General features: G+C 35.8%; 1 protein-coding gene across 3 annotated transcripts; it reads left to right on the forward strand.

Moving 5' to 3' along the window:
- Nucleotides 1-718: 718 nt before the first annotated feature.
- On the forward strand, nt 719-18,793 carry rtn4a (reticulon 4a). 3 transcript variants are annotated; one of them, XM_007253441.4, is made up of 7 exons: nt 719-1,217; nt 8,413-8,620; nt 9,008-9,146; nt 12,782-12,851; nt 15,658-15,704; nt 15,809-15,867; nt 17,766-18,793. In XM_007253441.4, the coding sequence occupies exons 1-7, from the start codon at nt 917-919 to the stop codon at nt 17,806-17,808; spliced, it is 867 nt and encodes a 288-aa protein (XP_007253503.3). In that variant the 5' UTR covers nt 719-916; the 3' UTR covers nt 17,809-18,793. The 3 variants fall into 3 exon arrangements, with proteins under 3 accessions (XP_007253503.3, XP_007253504.3, XP_007253505.3); XM_007253442.4 differs by lacking the exon at nt 719-1,217 and adding an exon at nt 4,650-4,753; XM_007253443.4 differs by lacking the exon at nt 719-1,217 and adding an exon at nt 7,211-7,309.
- Nucleotides 18,794-19,797: the final 1,004 nt, after the last annotated feature.

Below are 19,797 nucleotides of genomic sequence, written 5' to 3' on the forward strand. Positions count from 1 at the left end.
ACATAGTTTATTTAGCTTATTAAGTTTTTTTTCCCACCATTGTTAATGAGAAATTTGACAAAGACAGAATAAAAAAAAAAAAAAACGTTATGCAATACAAACAGATGAACAGATCTTTCTGTTTGGCTGTAATATCTGAAACACAGCCAAACCATTTAAAATGAAGCAATTGAATTAAATAAAAATAAATAATTTAAATACAAGGTGGTCAGCATATATTACATTTATTTATGAGACATTTCTTGGATTGGGCTGTATTTAAAGTAATATATATATATATATATATATATATATATATATATATATATATATATATTATAATATACTGTCTGTATACTGTGTATTGTATTTTGTTATAATTATGATATTATCAACATAAAATATTGCTTTGTTTAATATATATTCTTTGTTTAATAAATAAATTCTTTTTTGGACCAGGCAGTGTTTTTTTTTTTATTATTTAGTATTTTATTAATGCCTAAATAATATGAATCTTTTTTTTTTACATTTTGTTTAAGTAAACATTTTTGTGATATTTTTGGTATTTTAACATTTGTCAATTTTAAATTACTGCTGTACAATTTTATTTTAAAAATGAAATAAAAAATACTTTCATATTTTTCTCCGCCATGTTCAAGTTCTGTCTCCGCCCACTTTGCCCCACAGCCAATCAGAGCTCTGTAATGTTTCCACATTTCCGCTCTGTGGCGTTTTTCCACTTTTTGGAGTGTAAAGATAGCGAGGCCAGAATTCTCCTGTCTCTCAGTTACTTAGTTACTGTTACTTATAGAGCGTAAAGAACGTAAAGAGCTCAGCGGGGTTATATAGCTACTGTTCATTAGAACAATAATATCGTTAAACCCGAGCTTTATTCTGTGAGTTTGTTTGTTTAACAGTTATTGTAGTGTTGTTCAGTATGGAGGCTGAAATAAGCTCTACTTCTGATGAGCTGAAGTTTCCGCAGGATCCCACAGAAGAGCCGCCGCGCAGCTTCCAGAGCTTCAACCCGGACTCCGGCTCCAGGCCGTTTGATGATGATGATATTCTGGATCTGGCCGGAGGAGCGCAGGATGCTCTCGCCAGACACCGAGCCACGAATCAACCTGAGCCGGACACCGAGCAGCGGGGAGCCGGGGCGCCGGAGGAGCTGAAAAAAGCGGAAGATCGGACTGAGGAAGAAAAACCACATGTAGAACCTGTTCAATCCAAATCTACATGTAAGCAGCACTTATATATCACTTTATCTTACATTTATCTGCTGTAATTTCTTATTTAATGCTACCTGCTGTGGTCACGTGGTTGGATTCCTGCGTTAAAGTAGTGTAAAAACACACTAAAATATTTTTTTTTACTAAACAGTAATAATAATCTCAATCATAGCTAGGAAAAACAAAATATCCCTCTTATATTTATTGATCTATGTAGCTATAAATGTGTATGTGTGAAACTAATATATATTTTTTACGTTTATCTGCTGTATATCCGTATGCCGTTTATCTTATCTGTTTCAAACTGCTGTGGTCACGTGGTTGGACTTTAGCCTTAAATTCAGCCTCAAAAATATATTAAATAAAATAAATAAAATCTAATTAATTCCCTCTAAATAATCTTCATGACTGACGTGAATAGAATAATCTCTCTTGTAGCTAAAGAGAAAAAATATATAGAGCTATGTATTTGGTCTTTTCTATCAAATTCATCTAAAAGACAGCACTAAAAAAGATGCTAATACCGTGTAATCCACAGATATTCATGTGAAAAATGATAACATATTATAAAATATATTCAAAAAGGCTTGGCAGATATTATAATCTCTGTAAACGATATATTTATATAGATAAATAAATAAATGAAATATTTAAATTTTGTTTAAACACTATTCAGTCTGTATTGCTGAGTAATAGTGATGACTCATGACTACTGTTTTTATTGTATTAAAAAGAAACTCTACTATAGTTAGGAAAATAAGTGTTCCATTTTTAATAATGTATGTAGCTACGTATTTTGGTAGTTTTATTAAATTAATCTAAAGATATTACTGAAAACATGAGGACTCCAGTCTGCCAGTGAGCTAAACTGGCTAATTCACAGACATCCATTTACAAAGCATAAAATATTATAATAAATATATTACATAAATATTCCCCAAAAAGGTGTGGCAAATATTGGTATCTCTGTAAACAAAATGAAATTGCTTTTATATTCTAATTTTAGAATATATTCATATTGTTTAAAATATTTAAAATATTAGTGATGACTCATGACTTCCTGTTTCATCACTTGGCCTAAAGTATATATAGGCAAATAAATATTCTTAATCTGAGTCTTAATTTTGATATTTATTGATGTAGGTATATCTTGCTTTTTGGAAATTACAATTTTAAAGTTGCTCTTAATTCTCCACTAAAAATTCCTTCCTTTGTATAAAAAAGAAATAAATAAATATAAGTGGAATTTAAAATTCTTTAATATACTACAATTGGTTAAAAGACATTTGAAATGTTTTACCTATAAATACCTGTATATTTATTTGCTGTACTGGTCCAATGAAGCTAACTAAATGTATAAGTAGCTAAATATCTATATAATGATGCTGCATTTGACACATCTATTGATTTTTAAGGTGGGTGACCTTTGATCTGATTATTAGATCTTCTCTTTTTAGGAGAGCAGAGCAAATAATATGGTACATGGGACCATTTTACCAGGTCATTGTGGCCTTTGGTGATTAAAAAATTGTTTTTTTGTTTCTTTTTTAAAATTTATTTAAAATTCCCTGCCAGTTAAAAGAGTAGTAGTATGGACATTTGACACATGTAAATGTGGACAAACATTGTTAGATGCATTCTTTTATTGCCTAAATGAACAGAACAGCTTAGCTGACAATGGGGCAGGTAAAAATGAGAATACATCATTTAAACTGTTACACGATTGTTAAATTACAAACTGTTAATTAATAATTGTGTAATTTATTATATTATTATATCAGTGGCATTGAATGGTCTAAGAATTGCTATAATATTGTTGATCCAATTTATTTCTGGGAGAGTATATATTGTCAAAATAAAAATAGTTACAATTACAGGCCTAAATATGCTTAAAAGTTTATTTAAAAAAATTTAAAATATCAGTTTAGCATTTTGAATTGTAAGAGTTTTCTGCCATCTTGTGGCTGAAGGATTAATCAGCACTCAGTGATTTTTATCTTCCAGTCAGTGATGAGCCACATGTGAAGCATGTGTCCTGAAGCCTGACTCTATCTGACATAGACAAGATCACTGACCTCTTCCCTCCCTGCCCTTTTACCTACATTACTATAAGCATTCAAACTTGCTAACAGCTTTTTTTTTACACTGAGAAACCAGGCTATCAGCAGATTCAGAATAGGATTATTCTGTACTATCAACTTAAGGACAGTACCAGTTCAGTGCAAAAAAAAAAAAGAAAATCTGCCATTTTGTTTGTGTCATACTGACAGAAGTTGCAGAAGACTGCTCTGAGGTCATGTCTCATGTCTAACACATTGTTTTTTTTTTTAGTTCCTCAGTATTTGTCTTGAAGGGCTGTCTTCCAGCACAATGTTCTTTCTTAATTAATGATTAAGTGAAACCAGGTGATGAAGCAGAAAATTTACCGAACTATGCATGACTCTTTTAGGACTAGGGCTGGGTATCGTTTGAAAATTTTCAATACCAGTGCAGATATAATACTTTGAATTCGATACCGATAACCATTTAATACTTTTTTCAATACTTTTGCTGAATTGTAACCAAAAAATACAAAAAGTGATCATTTTTCTTACACAATGATTTTATTTAACAATCGACATAAATAATCTCATTCTCATATTGTCACCATGAGAGATTTTTCTAGATCTTGTTGGAACAAACAGTAATATCACCATTACATTGACAGAATTAAATTAAACTATATTAGTGGTGTCAATCATATGAAAATTACTTGTGATCATAATTCTTTTTTTTAATGCTTCTAATTTCCTGTATTTTTGAGAGGGGCAGTAGTAATAGTGTAGTGTGGTTTAAGTCAGGCAGACTAGAGCTTTTTACTGTATTGTATAATATTTTAGGAGGCAATCATAGACAAGGTCGCGGTTTCAATACCTGTGTTTGGTGGGCCACCACTATTCTCCTTATGGTGTGTGTGTGTGTGTGTGTGTGTGTGTTCACTGCAAGGATGTTTTCAAAGCAGAGGCTGAATTGTATCTGTGCCCAGCACAAGTGTGGTTAATATGGTTTTCTCTATGGTCATACTGAATTTTACAATCATCTAATGACATTTATTGTTTGAAATCAATTTATTTGCCCAAAAATTGTCCACGTCCTCACTTTTTTGGAATGTGTTGTCGGGTTGAAATGCAGGAATAGATGGATATTAATAAATACGTAGAAAATGAGCAGACAAAACAAGAAATATCTTCAGACAGTGTTCAAACGGTCTGCAGTCAGATAGGAGACTCAAGTCCTAACTCTTCAGCCCTCTAAAGAGCTTAAGATCTTGGAATGAACCCAGCACAGTTTATTACCACCTAACCTGGCACACATGTGGCCCTCGGCTCAGCTGATCTCAGCGTTCCAGCGGCTTGCCAGGAGGTTTTACCCCTCGCTCCCTGCAGTCAGTCAGTCAGTCAGTCGGTCGGACCGCCCGCCTCCCCCCAGCCGCTCTGCATGAGTGTTCTGCTCTGGTCGGCCTAGGAACCGTGAGGAGATGGACTCGACACAATGGAAAGAGCAGGGTATCTTCCACAGCTTTCTGCTTCTGCTTTAATCAGGGGTTTAAACCGAAAAGGAGCTGAAGTCAGAATTAATCAACTTTGTAAAGGTTCCTGTTGGTCGTCTGTGGAGAGAGAGTGCTTGCTGCTGTCAGTAAACAGCTCGTTCGTCATTACCCAGCGGATTGCAATGCCAGGCATTCAGCTCCTCAGCCAGAGACTCGCCTTACAGCTGTAAAATCTTCAGCTCTGCAGATTCTTCAGCTCTGAAAGCCTCTGTAGCTGTTAGTTTTTTCTGCTTTTTTTTTTCGTTGCCATGCTGTGTAATGCCTGTTACATGAGTGCTCTGTCCAAAGTCAAAGGTTTAACAGTCCCCACAGTGTAAACATGACATTTCTCTTAGTGAAGTCATGGCGTAGTAGGCTCTACAGTGCTTTAAACTCTTTTTAAATTTAAGTTTGTTGTTATATGCTGTGTCAGCGTCTGTGACTTGACAGAGTTAATGTTCTAGATCATTTTAATGCCTTTATTCATTAGTGTTCCTACACAACATGCTGTGTCATTTGTCTGGGGTGCCCAAACTTTTGCATGGGACTGTATATGCCCCATAGACATTGAGAATCTTTAGAATGACAGTTCTTTCGATTAGCCTAGCCTCCGGTACTGATAAACTACTATTAAAAAATACATATGTACAAATATAAAATATTAATAATGTGTAATGCAATCTAATCTAATAAAACACGTAATTAAGCATTATGTATAATCGCAGCTCAGCAAACGCAAATAGCAAAACACTAATTTTACTATAGCAAAATTCTTAACCCAACAACTTAGCAACACCATAGTAACCACCTGGAATATCATAGAAACCCCCATGCAGTGCCATTTCATCCAAAGCATGGGGGCTACATAGTAACCCCTTAACAAGTACCTTGGATATCATAGCAACTGTCTAGTAAAAGCTAGTAACAATTTAGTGACCACTACACCATAGCAAACACTAAGCACAGGGTCACATGACATGACTACACAGGCAGTAGTACGTTTTTAATGGGACACTTCATAAACAAAATTAGGAAACTACTGATTAAAAATAAATGGATAAGCTGCATAGATAAGGTTACAAATATGTTAATTGATCTGAATGTTGCAAAACATTATATTTCGTAATACTGTAAAATGTCAGTATTTTCCTACACCCATAGTTTCATTAGTATAACTCTTTTTGTTGCCATAGAAAAATGAGTTAACTTTCAAAGTGCAGGGAAGTACAATTTCATGGAAAGTAATATCAGCATTATAACATCTGACTTCCTTCCCCATCAGTCCACCACAATACTACTGTAGTTTTTAGAGGTTCCGTTTTTTCCTGGGTAAAATACAGTACCAGTCAAAAGTTTGGACAAATTCACATTTAATATTTGTTCTTTATTAGTGTCAATTTATTATTACTTTTATCGATTAATTGTAAAGATAAAACAAAAACTATGAAGAAACACATGCAGTTAGGCAGTTGACAAAAAAAGTGTTTAACCTCACAAACACCCGACATAAAAATCCAACCCAGGTGGTTTGGGACGAGTTGCAGCACAGAGTCAAGGAAAAGCAGTTAATAAGAGCTCGGCACCCCTTGAACTCCTTTAAGACAGTTGGAGAAGCATTCCAAGCTCTTCCCACAAATATATTATTTTATGTCCATTTCTACTCTGCAGGACAAACTGTACATGCTATCAGAATAGAATACAAAAAACATATTTAATGTATGTAAAGTTTAGTACAACCCATACATATAAATCCATGACATTTAAATAATTTTTAGGATTGGCACTCCTATTTAATTGCAGCTTGTTTTCATTCCAGCTTCTCATCTTTCAGTAAAACCCCTATCTAGATAAATATTTCCATTCAGTTAGAGTGAATCTGTATAATCATATATCATTCCCACACCCTGTTGGTTTATATCATCCATCACACCTGCAAACGTCACGCCCAAACTCCAGCAAGAACATAGCAAACGTATGTAGTCTAGTATGAAGATGATCCGTTCAGAGACTCGAGAAATTGAGACCAATGTCCAACTAAGATTCTTTAGTATATTTACATTCTACTAAAATACATTAATTTACAATGAGCCTAGTGCATCCCAAATTTGTAAACATTTAACATTTTAATATTTCAACATTATAGTCATTATGGCTTTTAGAAAAATGTGTTTAAAATTTTGAGTTGATACTCTAACTTCTACAGAAGTATTTAAAACCCTAGTATCTTTTCTAAAAGATAAAATAAAACTCCAGCTTTAGGGAATCTTATGTTTTTAAAACACAACTGTGTAATGAATAAGTAATTGCCACTACTTTTATCTGGAGAGGCTTTTAAGTGGATTTTGAAACTTTGGACACGTTTAATAGGATTTTATTAAGCTGTAGACGCTTTTAAATGTGTGGGGACTTTTATCGTGGATTGTTTTAACCGGTGGGTGGGGACTTTTATTTTGACGCTGCTCTTGTCTGTGTGAGTGAAGGTCTGTCGGTTTTGAGCGTGTCGGCCTGCAGGGCGAAATGGACTCCAAACACGGTGAGGATTAAACCCGGATTTAGACCCGAATTCCGTTAATCTGGGTTGTGTTAAATTGGTTAGATATTAATACTGTATTAATGTGACTGTTGTTGGGTGAAAATCCGGCTTTTTAAGCTTTAAATCGGGTATTTTGTGGCGTGTAGTTCGGGCCTGCAGCTGGTCAGCGGCTGACTGCAGGCTGGAAGGGTTGGGGGGTTTAGGGTTAGGTTACTGTCAGAACTGAGGGGTTAAATAGTGTTTTGGACTCAAACCGGATCAGATCTGAACCGTATTAATGTAAACAGCGGTGAAGGAACTGTTTTAAGAAGATTTGAGCAGAAATAAAGGAAACTGAAGGGAAAACTGAGCTGAAATAACGGACTAGAGCCGAGCTTCTGGTAGCATGACAGAAATAGACTGTGTCAAATGTGAAGCTGCTGGTGGACAGACTGTGCTGTGGCGAGCTATTTTAATCGAAATTAACAGCAGTGATACAGTCTTAACTCTAAAACTCTAGTTGTACTGCTAAAAACTCAAATTTCAGATCTATATTGTTCGGTTTTACTAGTAGAAACTTAAATTTTTTATATATCAGCTATGAAATGTTTACTAATACTTATATATCAGATAATATCAGATAATAGACTATTATTTATTACATATACATATAGAGCTGGATGATATGACCAACCTTTCATTATTATATATCTTAAATTATAGTCGCTTCTCTAATAATAAATCCCAATATTAATGTCTGTACCTACATACTTCAGAAAAAAATTATACATATTTCAGTTATACATATGTTTTATATTAAATAATTGTCCATCCAAAAACAGCATGATGTGAACATCAAAGAAAAAACAACTCAAAACATTGTTAATTAACCCTCACAACCCTTCACAGTGGAAAGAGGAATAATCTATAAAATAAATATGAAATTAAAAGTTTCGTAAATAATTTTGGAATTATTTTAAAGATTGTGGAAGTGTGGAATTTAGTCCTGTCATTCAGACTCATTCAGACGTTAAAACACAATGGCTCTCAATGTTCTGACCTGTATGCTGCTGCAGCACTAACTGTACTCCCTCCCTGACTCCTCCCCTCGTGTGTGTTTGCAGTGGTAGAGCTGCTGTACTGGCGTGACCTCCAGCGGACTGGGGTGTGTTTCGGCGCCAGCCTGTTCCTGCTGCTCTCTCTGAGTGTGTGTAGCATCGTCAGCGTGATAGCGTACATCTCGCTCGCACTGCTGTCCGTCACCATCTCCTTCAGGATATACAAGGGCATCATCCAGGCCGTGCAGAAGTCGGAGGATGGACATCCATTCAAGTAAGAGAGATAAATATACTGCAGTTTCAGATCAATACTTATATGGATTTTGTATGTTTTTTAAAATAATTATGTAATCAGCTGTACATGCTGTCGGGCATTTCACACATTGATTGGTGATCACTGTGTTACTCTGCAGTAAACTGGTGTGAATTAAGATGTTTACTACTAGTTACATAAAGGCAGTAATGTCTTTTTACTTATATTAGTAGGAGAACTGTAAGTCATACAGTTAAATGAACTCACTGTTTATTTATTATTATTTTTAATATTGTTTATGGTTCATTCTTTAATATATTCTGCTAATTTAAAACAGAAAATTAACTCAGCTTTATGTTGCCATATGAAGATTTGAATTAACCTTTCTTTTATTTTTCTGTGCTGCAGGATGTATCTGGAGCAGGACATTGCAATTTCTTCAGACCTCGTACATAAATACAGTGAGCTGGCACTGGCGCGCTTTAACACCCTGGTGAAGGAGCTGCGGCGCCTCTTTCTGGTGGAGGATCTGGTCGACTCTCTGAAGGTCAGCATAAAAATATTAAAAAGTGGAATTAAGTACAAAATAAAAACGAGGGGGGGGGGGGGGGAGGAATGATGAGGGGCAAATAATCAGTAACATCAGACATACACTATGACAAAAGTCATAGGATAGCAGTATGCAGATTGATCATATTGTTACATTAGTGGATGACCTGGGAATGCTCACATCGGTACAATTTGTAAGGTGGTATCTTGTGAATAAGATTGAACTCTGGCAAACATGCTCATGGCAAGGTGACATGATTAATGGGCGTTGCAGCAAGGCTTGATTGTGGGTACCAGATGGATGGGATGTTACATGTCCAAAAATGTTGTAGAAGACTAATATTACCACCCACAATGAGCAACAGTGCAGTGGGTCGTAATAATTGTGCATTTGTGCAAACAGATCAGTGGTAGAAATCACATCCACATTAAAGGTAGGAGACTCCACCCACATATCCTACATGTCAGTGCAGCATTTTTAGCTTCTATGGGACATAGCTGAAATCATAGGACAAAATATTAGTTTATGTGGCATTGTTTGTGTTTATGTGATTGTGTGATTGCTATAGTATTAATGTTAATACAATACTATAACAAAAGTCCTAGTGTCACTGGACACATATCACACCCATGTTAATTTAGCTTTTTAAAGTATTGTGTTGGGAATAGTGTTGTCTACAGCGATTAACACTATGTAAAATACTTTGAATGACATGCCCTAAACATGTAACTACTCTGTCAGTTGAAACATAAGTGTCAGTTTAATTTTAACACGCTCTTGTTAGCTCTGGTGTGCTACTGACACTCTGCTGTGGTCAAGGTCAAACCAAAACATCCTTCAGACACAGTTTAAGGGTTGAGGTTAGAATTGAGAGTTTAACATGAGGATTACATTCAGCTCTTTCACTTTACCTTTGGGGCTCCCCAGCATAGTTAGGTAAAAATTTTAAATAAATTAATATCAAAATGTAGTAAAATAACCTTCCTAACAGTCTTAATACAGTTTTAAAATAATACTCACAATTGCTTTTTCAGCGCTTTCTTGATCTCCTGTCAAAGCTTACAGTAGTGTTTTACATCTTTTAAACCACTGAATACAACACAGTGTGCAGTGTCTAAAACATACAGTTCATTCACAAGCTTAAAAAGGATTACTCCTAGGGTGAGGTGGATCAGCAAAAGGCTGCGTCTGTGAGCTGATGTATCAGAACCGAGTCATTGCGCTTTTCTACAAACGCATTGTGATGCTATTCGGCAATGCTACAGCATCAGCAGCAGTTCAAAAAGAGGCGGAGTCATATGTAGCGAAGGAGGCATGTACTTAGTCTTCACCCTCCTTGTCTTGTGGCGTCAATAGTGATGGGGGATATACAGCTAAGTAGCAGCTGAATGGGTGGCACAATTGGTCGTGCTGAAATAAGGAGAAAAATGGGAAGAAGTAAAAATAAAAAAAAAATTGATTTGTACAAATTGTCATGTTAGTTGTTGACTTTTTTTTTAAAGCAAGGAACACTTCTTAATTGAGAATGAGCCAGTATGTTAAATTTCTTTTATTTATTCATAATGTTTATAAGACTAATATAGACATAATGTCTATAAGATTTTTGTGGCTTAAGGTGGTCTTAAAATATCAGTGCTAACAGTTATAACTGGGACAATATATCATCCAAACAAGCGTAGTTATCTTGACTGGCCAATTCACACAGTGGGGTGAATATCACAAGGCATCTCCCAGTACGATATCACGATATATTGGTCACTATAACAACATCACGATACTGTGATTCTGCAATACTCAATAATTATCTACGATATTACACAGCATCAGTGTTACTAAATGGGATAAAATACTCTTAAAAAATCAAATACCAGGAATTATAGATATATATTGGTGTCCATTTCACAGAATTTAACTGCTAATATTCTTTGCCGCAGGCTTACCCTGTTCATTTGATTTTAGCGCCACCATGTGGAGAAATGAAGCAGTAACTTTAGTAAATCAAATTGGGAGGCGGGTCTTAGGAAGTTTAGAGCACCTTTATCTATATTTGATGCCACATATCAACTTGATACTACTGTATATATATATATATATATGGCAATATCCATATGTATACAACTATTTACTGGTATAGTGTATGCATAACTTGCTGAGACTTTAGATTTTCTTTTTAATTGACCGAAATTATTTTTTTTTTCTATGTTGTTGCTAGGCATGCTCAGAATTAAATGTGTTATATATTATATAATATAATAATATAATATTGTATATTATATATATATATTATATAAAACATGTGTCTCTTTCTTAGTGGTGGTAAAACTGTTCTTGGTTCAGGTGAAGCTTATGAATATGAAAATCATTAAAAATAACCTGCCAAAGGTTAAAAGGTCACCGCTTCACGTCAGATCAGAGTGTGTGAGAGTGTGTGTAACACTGTGTTCTAGCTGTGCGAGTGTAATGTTCCTGTGTAATAGAAGCTCCTGCAGTTTGTGCACGCGTGCAAGCTTTTCTCGGCCCGGCTCCAAACACAGGGCGAGCGAGGCGTCCGTGTAAGGAGCTGTGGAGCAGCAGTGTAGAGTTACACACACAGACCTTCCTCCCAGCCAAAAGTTCCTCCCTGCTCACAGTCAGCTGAGTGACTGGTCCATTTGGTAAATTCTGTAGGTGTTCAGAAATCGTTTTTTATGCCGAAACTTCATTACCATAGTTTGCTATTTTTTTTTATTACAAATTATGACATTTATGGTATTTTGTCTAATGGACTTGCATTTGGATTATGTTACAAAGATAAATGAATGTAGCATTTAACAGTGTGCAAGAGCATATTGCTATCATGTCGTAATGAGTATTTTGTATTTACTGTTGTAATTTTTAAAATGGTCAGTTTACGTGTAAAGATTGGTGTCAGACAGTGGTTTAGGTTTTGTGTTTAAACCCTGCCCATAGGTTGCTGAGTTGTGCTCTGTGATTTAGTAGGCCTTGGTATTAAAATTCAATAATTGGTATCTAAAAGTTCAATAAATTGGTATCTAAATTTTTTAAATCGATACCCATCCCTAGTCATTAGAGCTCACTCTTTAATTGGATAAAAAAAACTTTTAAACAGATTATGATGGTATAATTAATAATAGCATAATATGATAGTGTTTTTAAATTGTCTTCCTAAAATTTAATTTAAACAATAGCGATATACAGCATTACCATATATTTTAAGTTCTCAGTTCTTGCCAACACACAGACCAAGCATTAAGACTTTAGTCAATAAATACAGTTTAACAAACTCTTGACTTGACTTGGCCTTTTGTGTAAAAATCATTTAGTTCAGATGTTGAGTTAGTTATTCAAACTTTTATTATTAATTTGCTAATAATCGTATAAAGCATATTAAGTCTGGAAGCAAATAAAAGTGGAGTGTTTTTTTTTATTGTATTTTATATATATATATATATATATATATATATATATATATATATATATATATATATATATATATATATATATATAATTTTTTTTTTTTTTTTTTTTTTTTTTTCACTAAATGTAATTGAAGATCACACAAATTTAATGATGCTCATTTATCCATCATCTGCTGTTTCACTGTATTAATTGATGTATTTTTTTTTCTGCAGTTTGCTGTGTTGATGTGGCTCCTGACGTACGTCGGTGGTTTATTCAACGGCCTCACGCTCATTATTATTGGTAAGTGGTGTAAGTCTAAATCCAAGTTCATAGTTGAGGCAGTCATTTCAGAGAGCACTTTGTAGTTCTATAATAATTACGGACTGTAGTTCTGTATCTGTTTCTCTGCATACTTTTATTATCCTTCTTTTACCCTGTTTTTCCACAATCAGGACCCAAAACGATAGACCAGCACAGAGCAACTATTAATTAGGTGTTGGGTCATTCTCAACACTGCATTGACACTGGCATGGCGGTGGGGTATTGAGACTGCCTATGGCATAGCCTGCGTTAGTGCCCTAGGAAGCAGGACACATTAATACTTCTGTGGCTTATACTTATGCATCTACGACTCTGTCGCTCTGCAGTTTGAATCGCGAAGACAGAAAAAAGTGTGGGCATTAACACAAGGCTCAACGGCCAATCACAGCTGTTGCTGTCAGTGTCGCTACATTTCTGGGGAGTTGCGCATTGGCAATGGTGTAGGCTACAATGTAGCATCCTTGGCTACACATAGTGTACGTGTAGGCTACGCCCTAGGTTAGAAGCAGAAGTATAATTTCACTTTTAGTCTGCGCTGTGCTGGTACGAGTGGATCAGATGCAGCGGTGCTGCTGGAGTTTTTAAACACTGTGTTTACTCACTGTAATCCGTTCTATTAGACACTTCTCTCTTGCTAATCAGCCTTATAGATAGAAATGTAAGGTCAGTTTGTGTTGGTCATCCTCCAGTCCTCCATCAGTGCTCACTGGATGCTGAGCTGTTTAAAAACTCCAGCAGCACTGCTGTGCCTGATCTACTCGTACCTTTTTTCCTGTATGGCAAAATGCACAGTGAGTGTATAAACAAGAAGGTGCTCATAATATTCTGCTATGGCTGCATATATACCAGTAGACCAGGGATGTCCAAACTTTTTTGTTGGGGGCCAGAAGGAGAAATATATTTGAAGTCACGGGCCACAGACTCTGTAATAAAACAAATAATGAAATATACCACTTTAAATAATACTTTTTTCCTGATTATTTTATTTACACACCATTTTACTTGACTAACTATCTTTATCTTTGACAGTGTTGTGTAAACAAAGATTTTTCAAGCTGATGTTTAATTTCATGATGTCTCTTAATATTAAACTCCTTAATTACGGCAACTTTTAGACTCTGGCCTGTTTTCTGTGCTAGAAATGCGCACTCTCTCCGCTTTTAGACTCTTTTGTCCCGTTTTTCTGCGCTAGAAATGCGCACTCTCTCCACTTTTAGACTCTTTTGTCCCGTTTTTCTGTGCTAGAAATGCGCACTCTCTCCGCTTTTAGACTCTTTTGTCTCGTTTTTCTGCGCTAGAAATGCGCACTCTCTCCACTTTTAGACTCTTTTGTCCCGTTTTTCTGTGCTAGAAATGCGCACCCTCTCCGACTCTTTGGCCCGTTTCTGACACCTAGCGTTCAAACTTTGAATCTCACATTTATGAAAACCTGCTTAACAACGGGCCAACTTTCATTCTATTTCTAAAATACCTCGGGCCGTAGTTTGGTGACCCCTGCAGTAGACCGATTAAGATATCACAAAGAGCCTTGTCCTCTTCAAGAGTGTGAGTTGGGTACTGTTTGATTGGTCAAGTGAGCACAGTGGACCTTCCTAAAGTCAGCTGTCATCACCTTTTATTTTATCTACTGTTATGTGTACAGTCATCAGTCATCAGCGTGAACAACAGTGGGCAGCACACCCGGCCCTGGAGGGGTGCCAGTGCTCAGAGCGTTGGCGCTGAGCGCTGTTTCAGTGCTCAGTGTTATAAATCTGGACTGTTCTGGATTAGAACGCTCAGGATCCAGTTACAGTGGGTGTGAAATCGCAGACTTCACTCTAAAACCAGTTTGTGTGAGATTATTGTGCTCTGTTGTTGTTGTTTTGTATTTATTCTGAACCAGATGGGAACGCAGAAGCACAGATATAAGATATTAATATCCTGCTTATGTGAACTGGAAGGAGTGTATTAAGAAGGGAGACTGTTTGTGACCCAGAACTGACCTTTTAATGAACTGGACATGACTGATAATATTTCACCATTGCGCTCTTAAAAATAAAGGTGCTACTTTAATAATAAAGGTAGTCTTACACCAGGGGTCATCACTCAGCAGCACTGCTCCTGGAGAGCTACAGTCTAGGGCTGTAAGAAAATATTGATTTCTTATTGCATCATGACATTATGTTTTGCGATACTGTATCGATTCTCAAAAACACACTTTTTATTTTTTTTATTTAGTTTACATGTAAAGATTGGTGTCAGAAGTGGTTTACTTAGTGTTGTGTTTAATCATTGTCCACTTTATACTTGTGTTTTACTACGCTATTAAATCCCACTGTTCTGATTGGATAAAAAGTGCTTTTCTTTTTACTCAGAATTGATGAATAATTGCAATATATCGCCTTACAGTATCACAATATATTGCAATACCCAGTATCCTGATGTATATCATCAACAATTCATGGTTGGTGTCCCCTATCTTATAGAATGCACCAAATACTCAGCACCTGAAATTATTCAGCCATTTATATATATTTTTTATTTATTTATTTATTTTGGTGTGATCAAATAGCAATTTTTCTTTTTTGGAAAATTCATGTTAAGACTTGTCTGCTGGGGTGTTTAAATGTTTAATAAATATTTTGTTAACATATGTTATGTAATTGTCATTTCTTTGAAAAATGCCAGACAAAAAATGCATTTAGGGTTTTTACTTATGTACTGGTGAATAAAGTGATGATTAATCTAATTGATTATTTACAGACGGTGCCATGAGTTAACAACTGATTTTCTTGTTTTTTCATAGCTCATATTGCAGTGTTTACCTGGCCAGTAGTCTATGAGAAACACCAGGCAAGTATTGGCTGGCAACATCAGAATTTACTCACACCTTATTAAAGCTAATCATTTTTTCAGCAGTAAATGTGTTAATTTCCCCTCTGTTTTTTTTTCTACAGGTGCAGATTGACCACTACTATGAACTGGTGAACAACCAAGTGAAAGATGTGATGAAAAAGTAAGCAGTGTTTATTTGTAAGCTGTATTTGTGGTCAGTAGTTGCATCTGCCCCTGATTCCACCACCCATTTGTTAGGGGTCAACATCCTTTTTATTCTCTCTACTTTGTTTCACTAGTTAATAAGGGCAGTGATCACACACAGCAGGGAGGGTGGGCAGCCTTAAGGTGGTGGGCGCATGCAGGATCCTGGATCCGCTATGCAGCATAATGTGCTATTTATTGAAGCATTGAAATGAGAGGGCCATAATGAATGTTTTGGTTAAGCAAGCTGAGGAAAATTTAATAGAGATTAAATAATTTAACTCATATATTTTTGCCTTAAGATGTGATGTCAGTAAGGACATGCAGATCCAGCCTACTCAAAATAAAAAAATAAGTGTCTTGTGGTGTAATAATGGAAAAAAAGAAAAAGAAATAAAAAATTACTGCACAAAGTCAGTCCTAGTTTGTGCACCTCCATTAAAAACATTGGTTTCCAGCCATGTCCAATGTGCATCTATCTTTTAAGGGTCTTCCTCATGCATACTCTAGTCTTGAACCCACGACCTTCCTGTCCTAATCCCACGTCTCTGAACTCCACAGCTGCAGCCCATATTTAGACCGATTTCTCCGGTTGCAGTGTGAGCTTTCAGTCCTGCTTGAAAGTTATGAGCCGCTTTATTTAAATGCCTAGTATTGTAAGTCTTCAAAAAAAAAAAAAAAAACACGATATAGTGCTTGTGGTGGCATGAATTTTGTTTAAATGGATCAAAACTGCTCTGTTTCCCAATTGGTTGCCCGACTTGTCTTATTACTAATATGGGTAGGCTGCCATAATGGACGTATACCTTATATGTAATATTACATCCTCGATTTCTTGAACGTCCCTGTGTGCACATTCATGTATGAGGATTGTTTTGCTTTATTATTGTAAATCCCCAATTATATACAGTGGTGTGAAAGGTTTGGGCACGCCTGATAATTTTCATAATTTTCTTTTATAAATCATTGGTTGTTCAGATCAGCAATTTCAGTTAAATATATCATGTAGCAGATGAACACAGTGATATTTAAGAAGTGAAATAAAGTTTTTAGGATTTACAGAAAGTGTGCAATAATTCTAATTCTAATTATTAGAACACAAAATTAGTTTGGTGAGCTTGTTGACCCTTGACCTACATATACAAGTGAATCTAATTATGAGAAAGGCTTCTCTGAAGAGAATGATTTGAAAATATGATTGTTTAACATCATTTAGGGGAACACAGTGAGGAAATGGAAGAACCACAGACACAGTTCTAGTTAAGACCTCGAGTGTCAGAACAAGGAAAAATCTCAGATAAGCAGAGGAGAAGAATGGAGAGAACAGTCATAGTCAACCTACAGACCTCCAGAGCTCCAAACACCTACATCATCATCTTAATGCAGATAATAGTCTCACTGTGCATCGTTTACTAATCACTATTCAGAGCACTTTGCACAAGGAGAGGCTGTAGGGGAGAGTAATGCAGAGGAAGCCTTTTCTGAGCACATGCCACAAACAGAGTCGCTTCAGGTATGCTAAAGCATATTTGGACAAGCCAGCTTCATTTTGGAATAAGGTGCTGTGGACTGATGAAGCTAAAATGAAAGAGTTATTTGGAGAGTGGTTATTTATGCATGGCAGAAAAAGAACACAGCATTCCAAGACAAACACTTTACTGCTCCCCACAGAAAAATGTGGTTGCTGTTCCATCATGCTATGGAGCAGCAATTTACAACTTACTTTGTTAAAATGCAGCTTTACAGAAAACAAAAATGAGGTAAAAGACACAAGAGCAAGACTTTTTTGTGTTTTTATTTATTTTTTTTATACTTTTGAACTATAGTCAGGACTAAAGCACTAAATACAGTGTTGTTCCTTTGTGTTTTTTGCAGGATCCAGGCTAAGATCCCTGGAGCGAAACCTAAGACTGAATGAAGAGCCTGAGGTAGAAGAGTGTGAGCGAGGGAGTGAGAGGAATAATACGTTCAGGAGGAATTCAGCGTGTGTTCTTGAGGAATCTGGGTGATGAGTGACAGTTTCAACAATGGGAATAAGAATAAGGCCTTAGACATCGTAGTGTCACACACACACACACACACACACACACACACACACACATACATACATACACACATACACACATTTGCACTCACACACGCACACCCTTTTTTGTTAACTTACCAATCCCACTATCTAGATCACTATCAGTAGTTCTAATACGTATTTGTTTGGAAATTAGCTGCTTTAGTGAATGTAATGTTAGTTATGTTAAGGGCTGCCACTGGTGAGGCCTTCCACTGAGGGATAATTCGTGTTTTTTTTCCCCATGTTTTCCTTTAAAAAAGGGTAAATTCAGCTTATTAAGGCTTGATTTTAGCTTTTTTCTGTTTGTATTTGGTTTATTTCGAATGCTGGTGCTGATATTATTATGAGGTGATGTTTGAGTGAGAAGTTCAGTCACATGGCCAGCTTCTTTCTTTCCACAGTAGCTGATGTGATGATGAAATTGGGCATTTTTTTCTCTGAGCGTTACGGAAAGGATCTGTTACGTCGCTGATTAAATTTATTTTACCGTTTTTAGTCAAAAGAAAGGAATAGAGTTAAAACAAATAAAGGATGTTTGCTGTGTTGTTTTGTCACTTCCTTACTTACTTGCTGCCTATAGTGTCAAAGCGAAGCGTTTACACAACCTGCTGTCTCCATCGTGGACCGAATATCCGACACGGTACAAAGCTCTTATTGTGAATTTCAGCTAAATTTCAAGCACTGGTTTGTTATGCAGTTGACTGTGAATGATAATTCATAGAGTTTGGATGAATTATATGCTGAAGACTGTCTATGGAATGCATTGTGAAACTTAAACCAGTGTGAATTAAAGCTTGTAGACAAACTAAATAAATTGGTTGAGTATTTTTGTGTACATACTTATTCATTGTTTTTTATTTCTTACTAAAATTAAGGTTTTTTGCTAAATGTTTGATGATCACCCCACCTCATGCCCATCTCATCCCTTCCAGGACGATAGGATAGAGTTCTATTCTAATGTCATCCCCTGACATTACACTACCACAGTCATGTTTTACCTTTAGTATGATGTTCTTTTTCTAAAATAATGTGTTGGTTTTAGACCAGATGTAATGTGATACCTAAAAGTTTTACTTTTGTCGCGTCAGTCCAACGAATATTTACCCCAAGATGTGTTTTGGCAATGTGAGACGGGCTGTTGTATTCTTTTTTTTTGCCTTGGATCTCTCCCATGGAGACCATTTCAACACTATCTCTTTTTTATTATTGAATCATTATAACTGACCTTAACTGAGGGAACTGAGACTTTAAAACCTTTTGGATTAATTCTGGTTGGCTGGCTACTAGAAAGGTTCACTAGTGTTCCATGTTTTCTCCATTTGTAAATAATGCTTCTAATTGTGGTCCACTGGAGTCCCAGAGCTTTAGAAATTACTTTCAACCTTTTCCAGACTGATAGATGATCAATGAATTTGTTTTCTCATCTGTTCTTGGATTTTTTTGTAGATTAAGGCACAATGTCATGCTTTTTGAGGTCTTTTATCTGCTTCATGTGGTCAGACAGGTTCTATTTAAGTGATTTCTTGATTCTACAGGTCTGGTAGTAAACAGGTCTGATTGTGGTTAGAAGTGAAATTGAACTCAGTTTTCCAAAAAGTGTGATTAATCACAGTTAATTTGTGGGGAAACACTTTTTCACACTGGGCTAGATTGTTTTGGATGTTTTTTTCTTTTAATGAATTAAAAATGATTACTTTTTTATTTTCACTCAGTTTATATTTGTCTGATATAAATTTTGTATGAAAATTTAAGTATGACAAAATGCAAATACAAAAGAAATCACGAAAGTTCAGGAGAAGGACCACGCCCAAACTTCACGCTCTAACTCCACCCCGTATC

Source organism: Astyanax mexicanus, chromosome 5 (assembly GCF_023375975.1).
Source record: "Astyanax mexicanus isolate ESR-SI-001 chromosome 5, AstMex3_surface, whole genome shotgun sequence".
In the NCBI taxonomy this organism is placed as follows: domain Eukaryota; kingdom Metazoa; phylum Chordata; class Actinopteri; order Characiformes; family Acestrorhamphidae; genus Astyanax; species Astyanax mexicanus.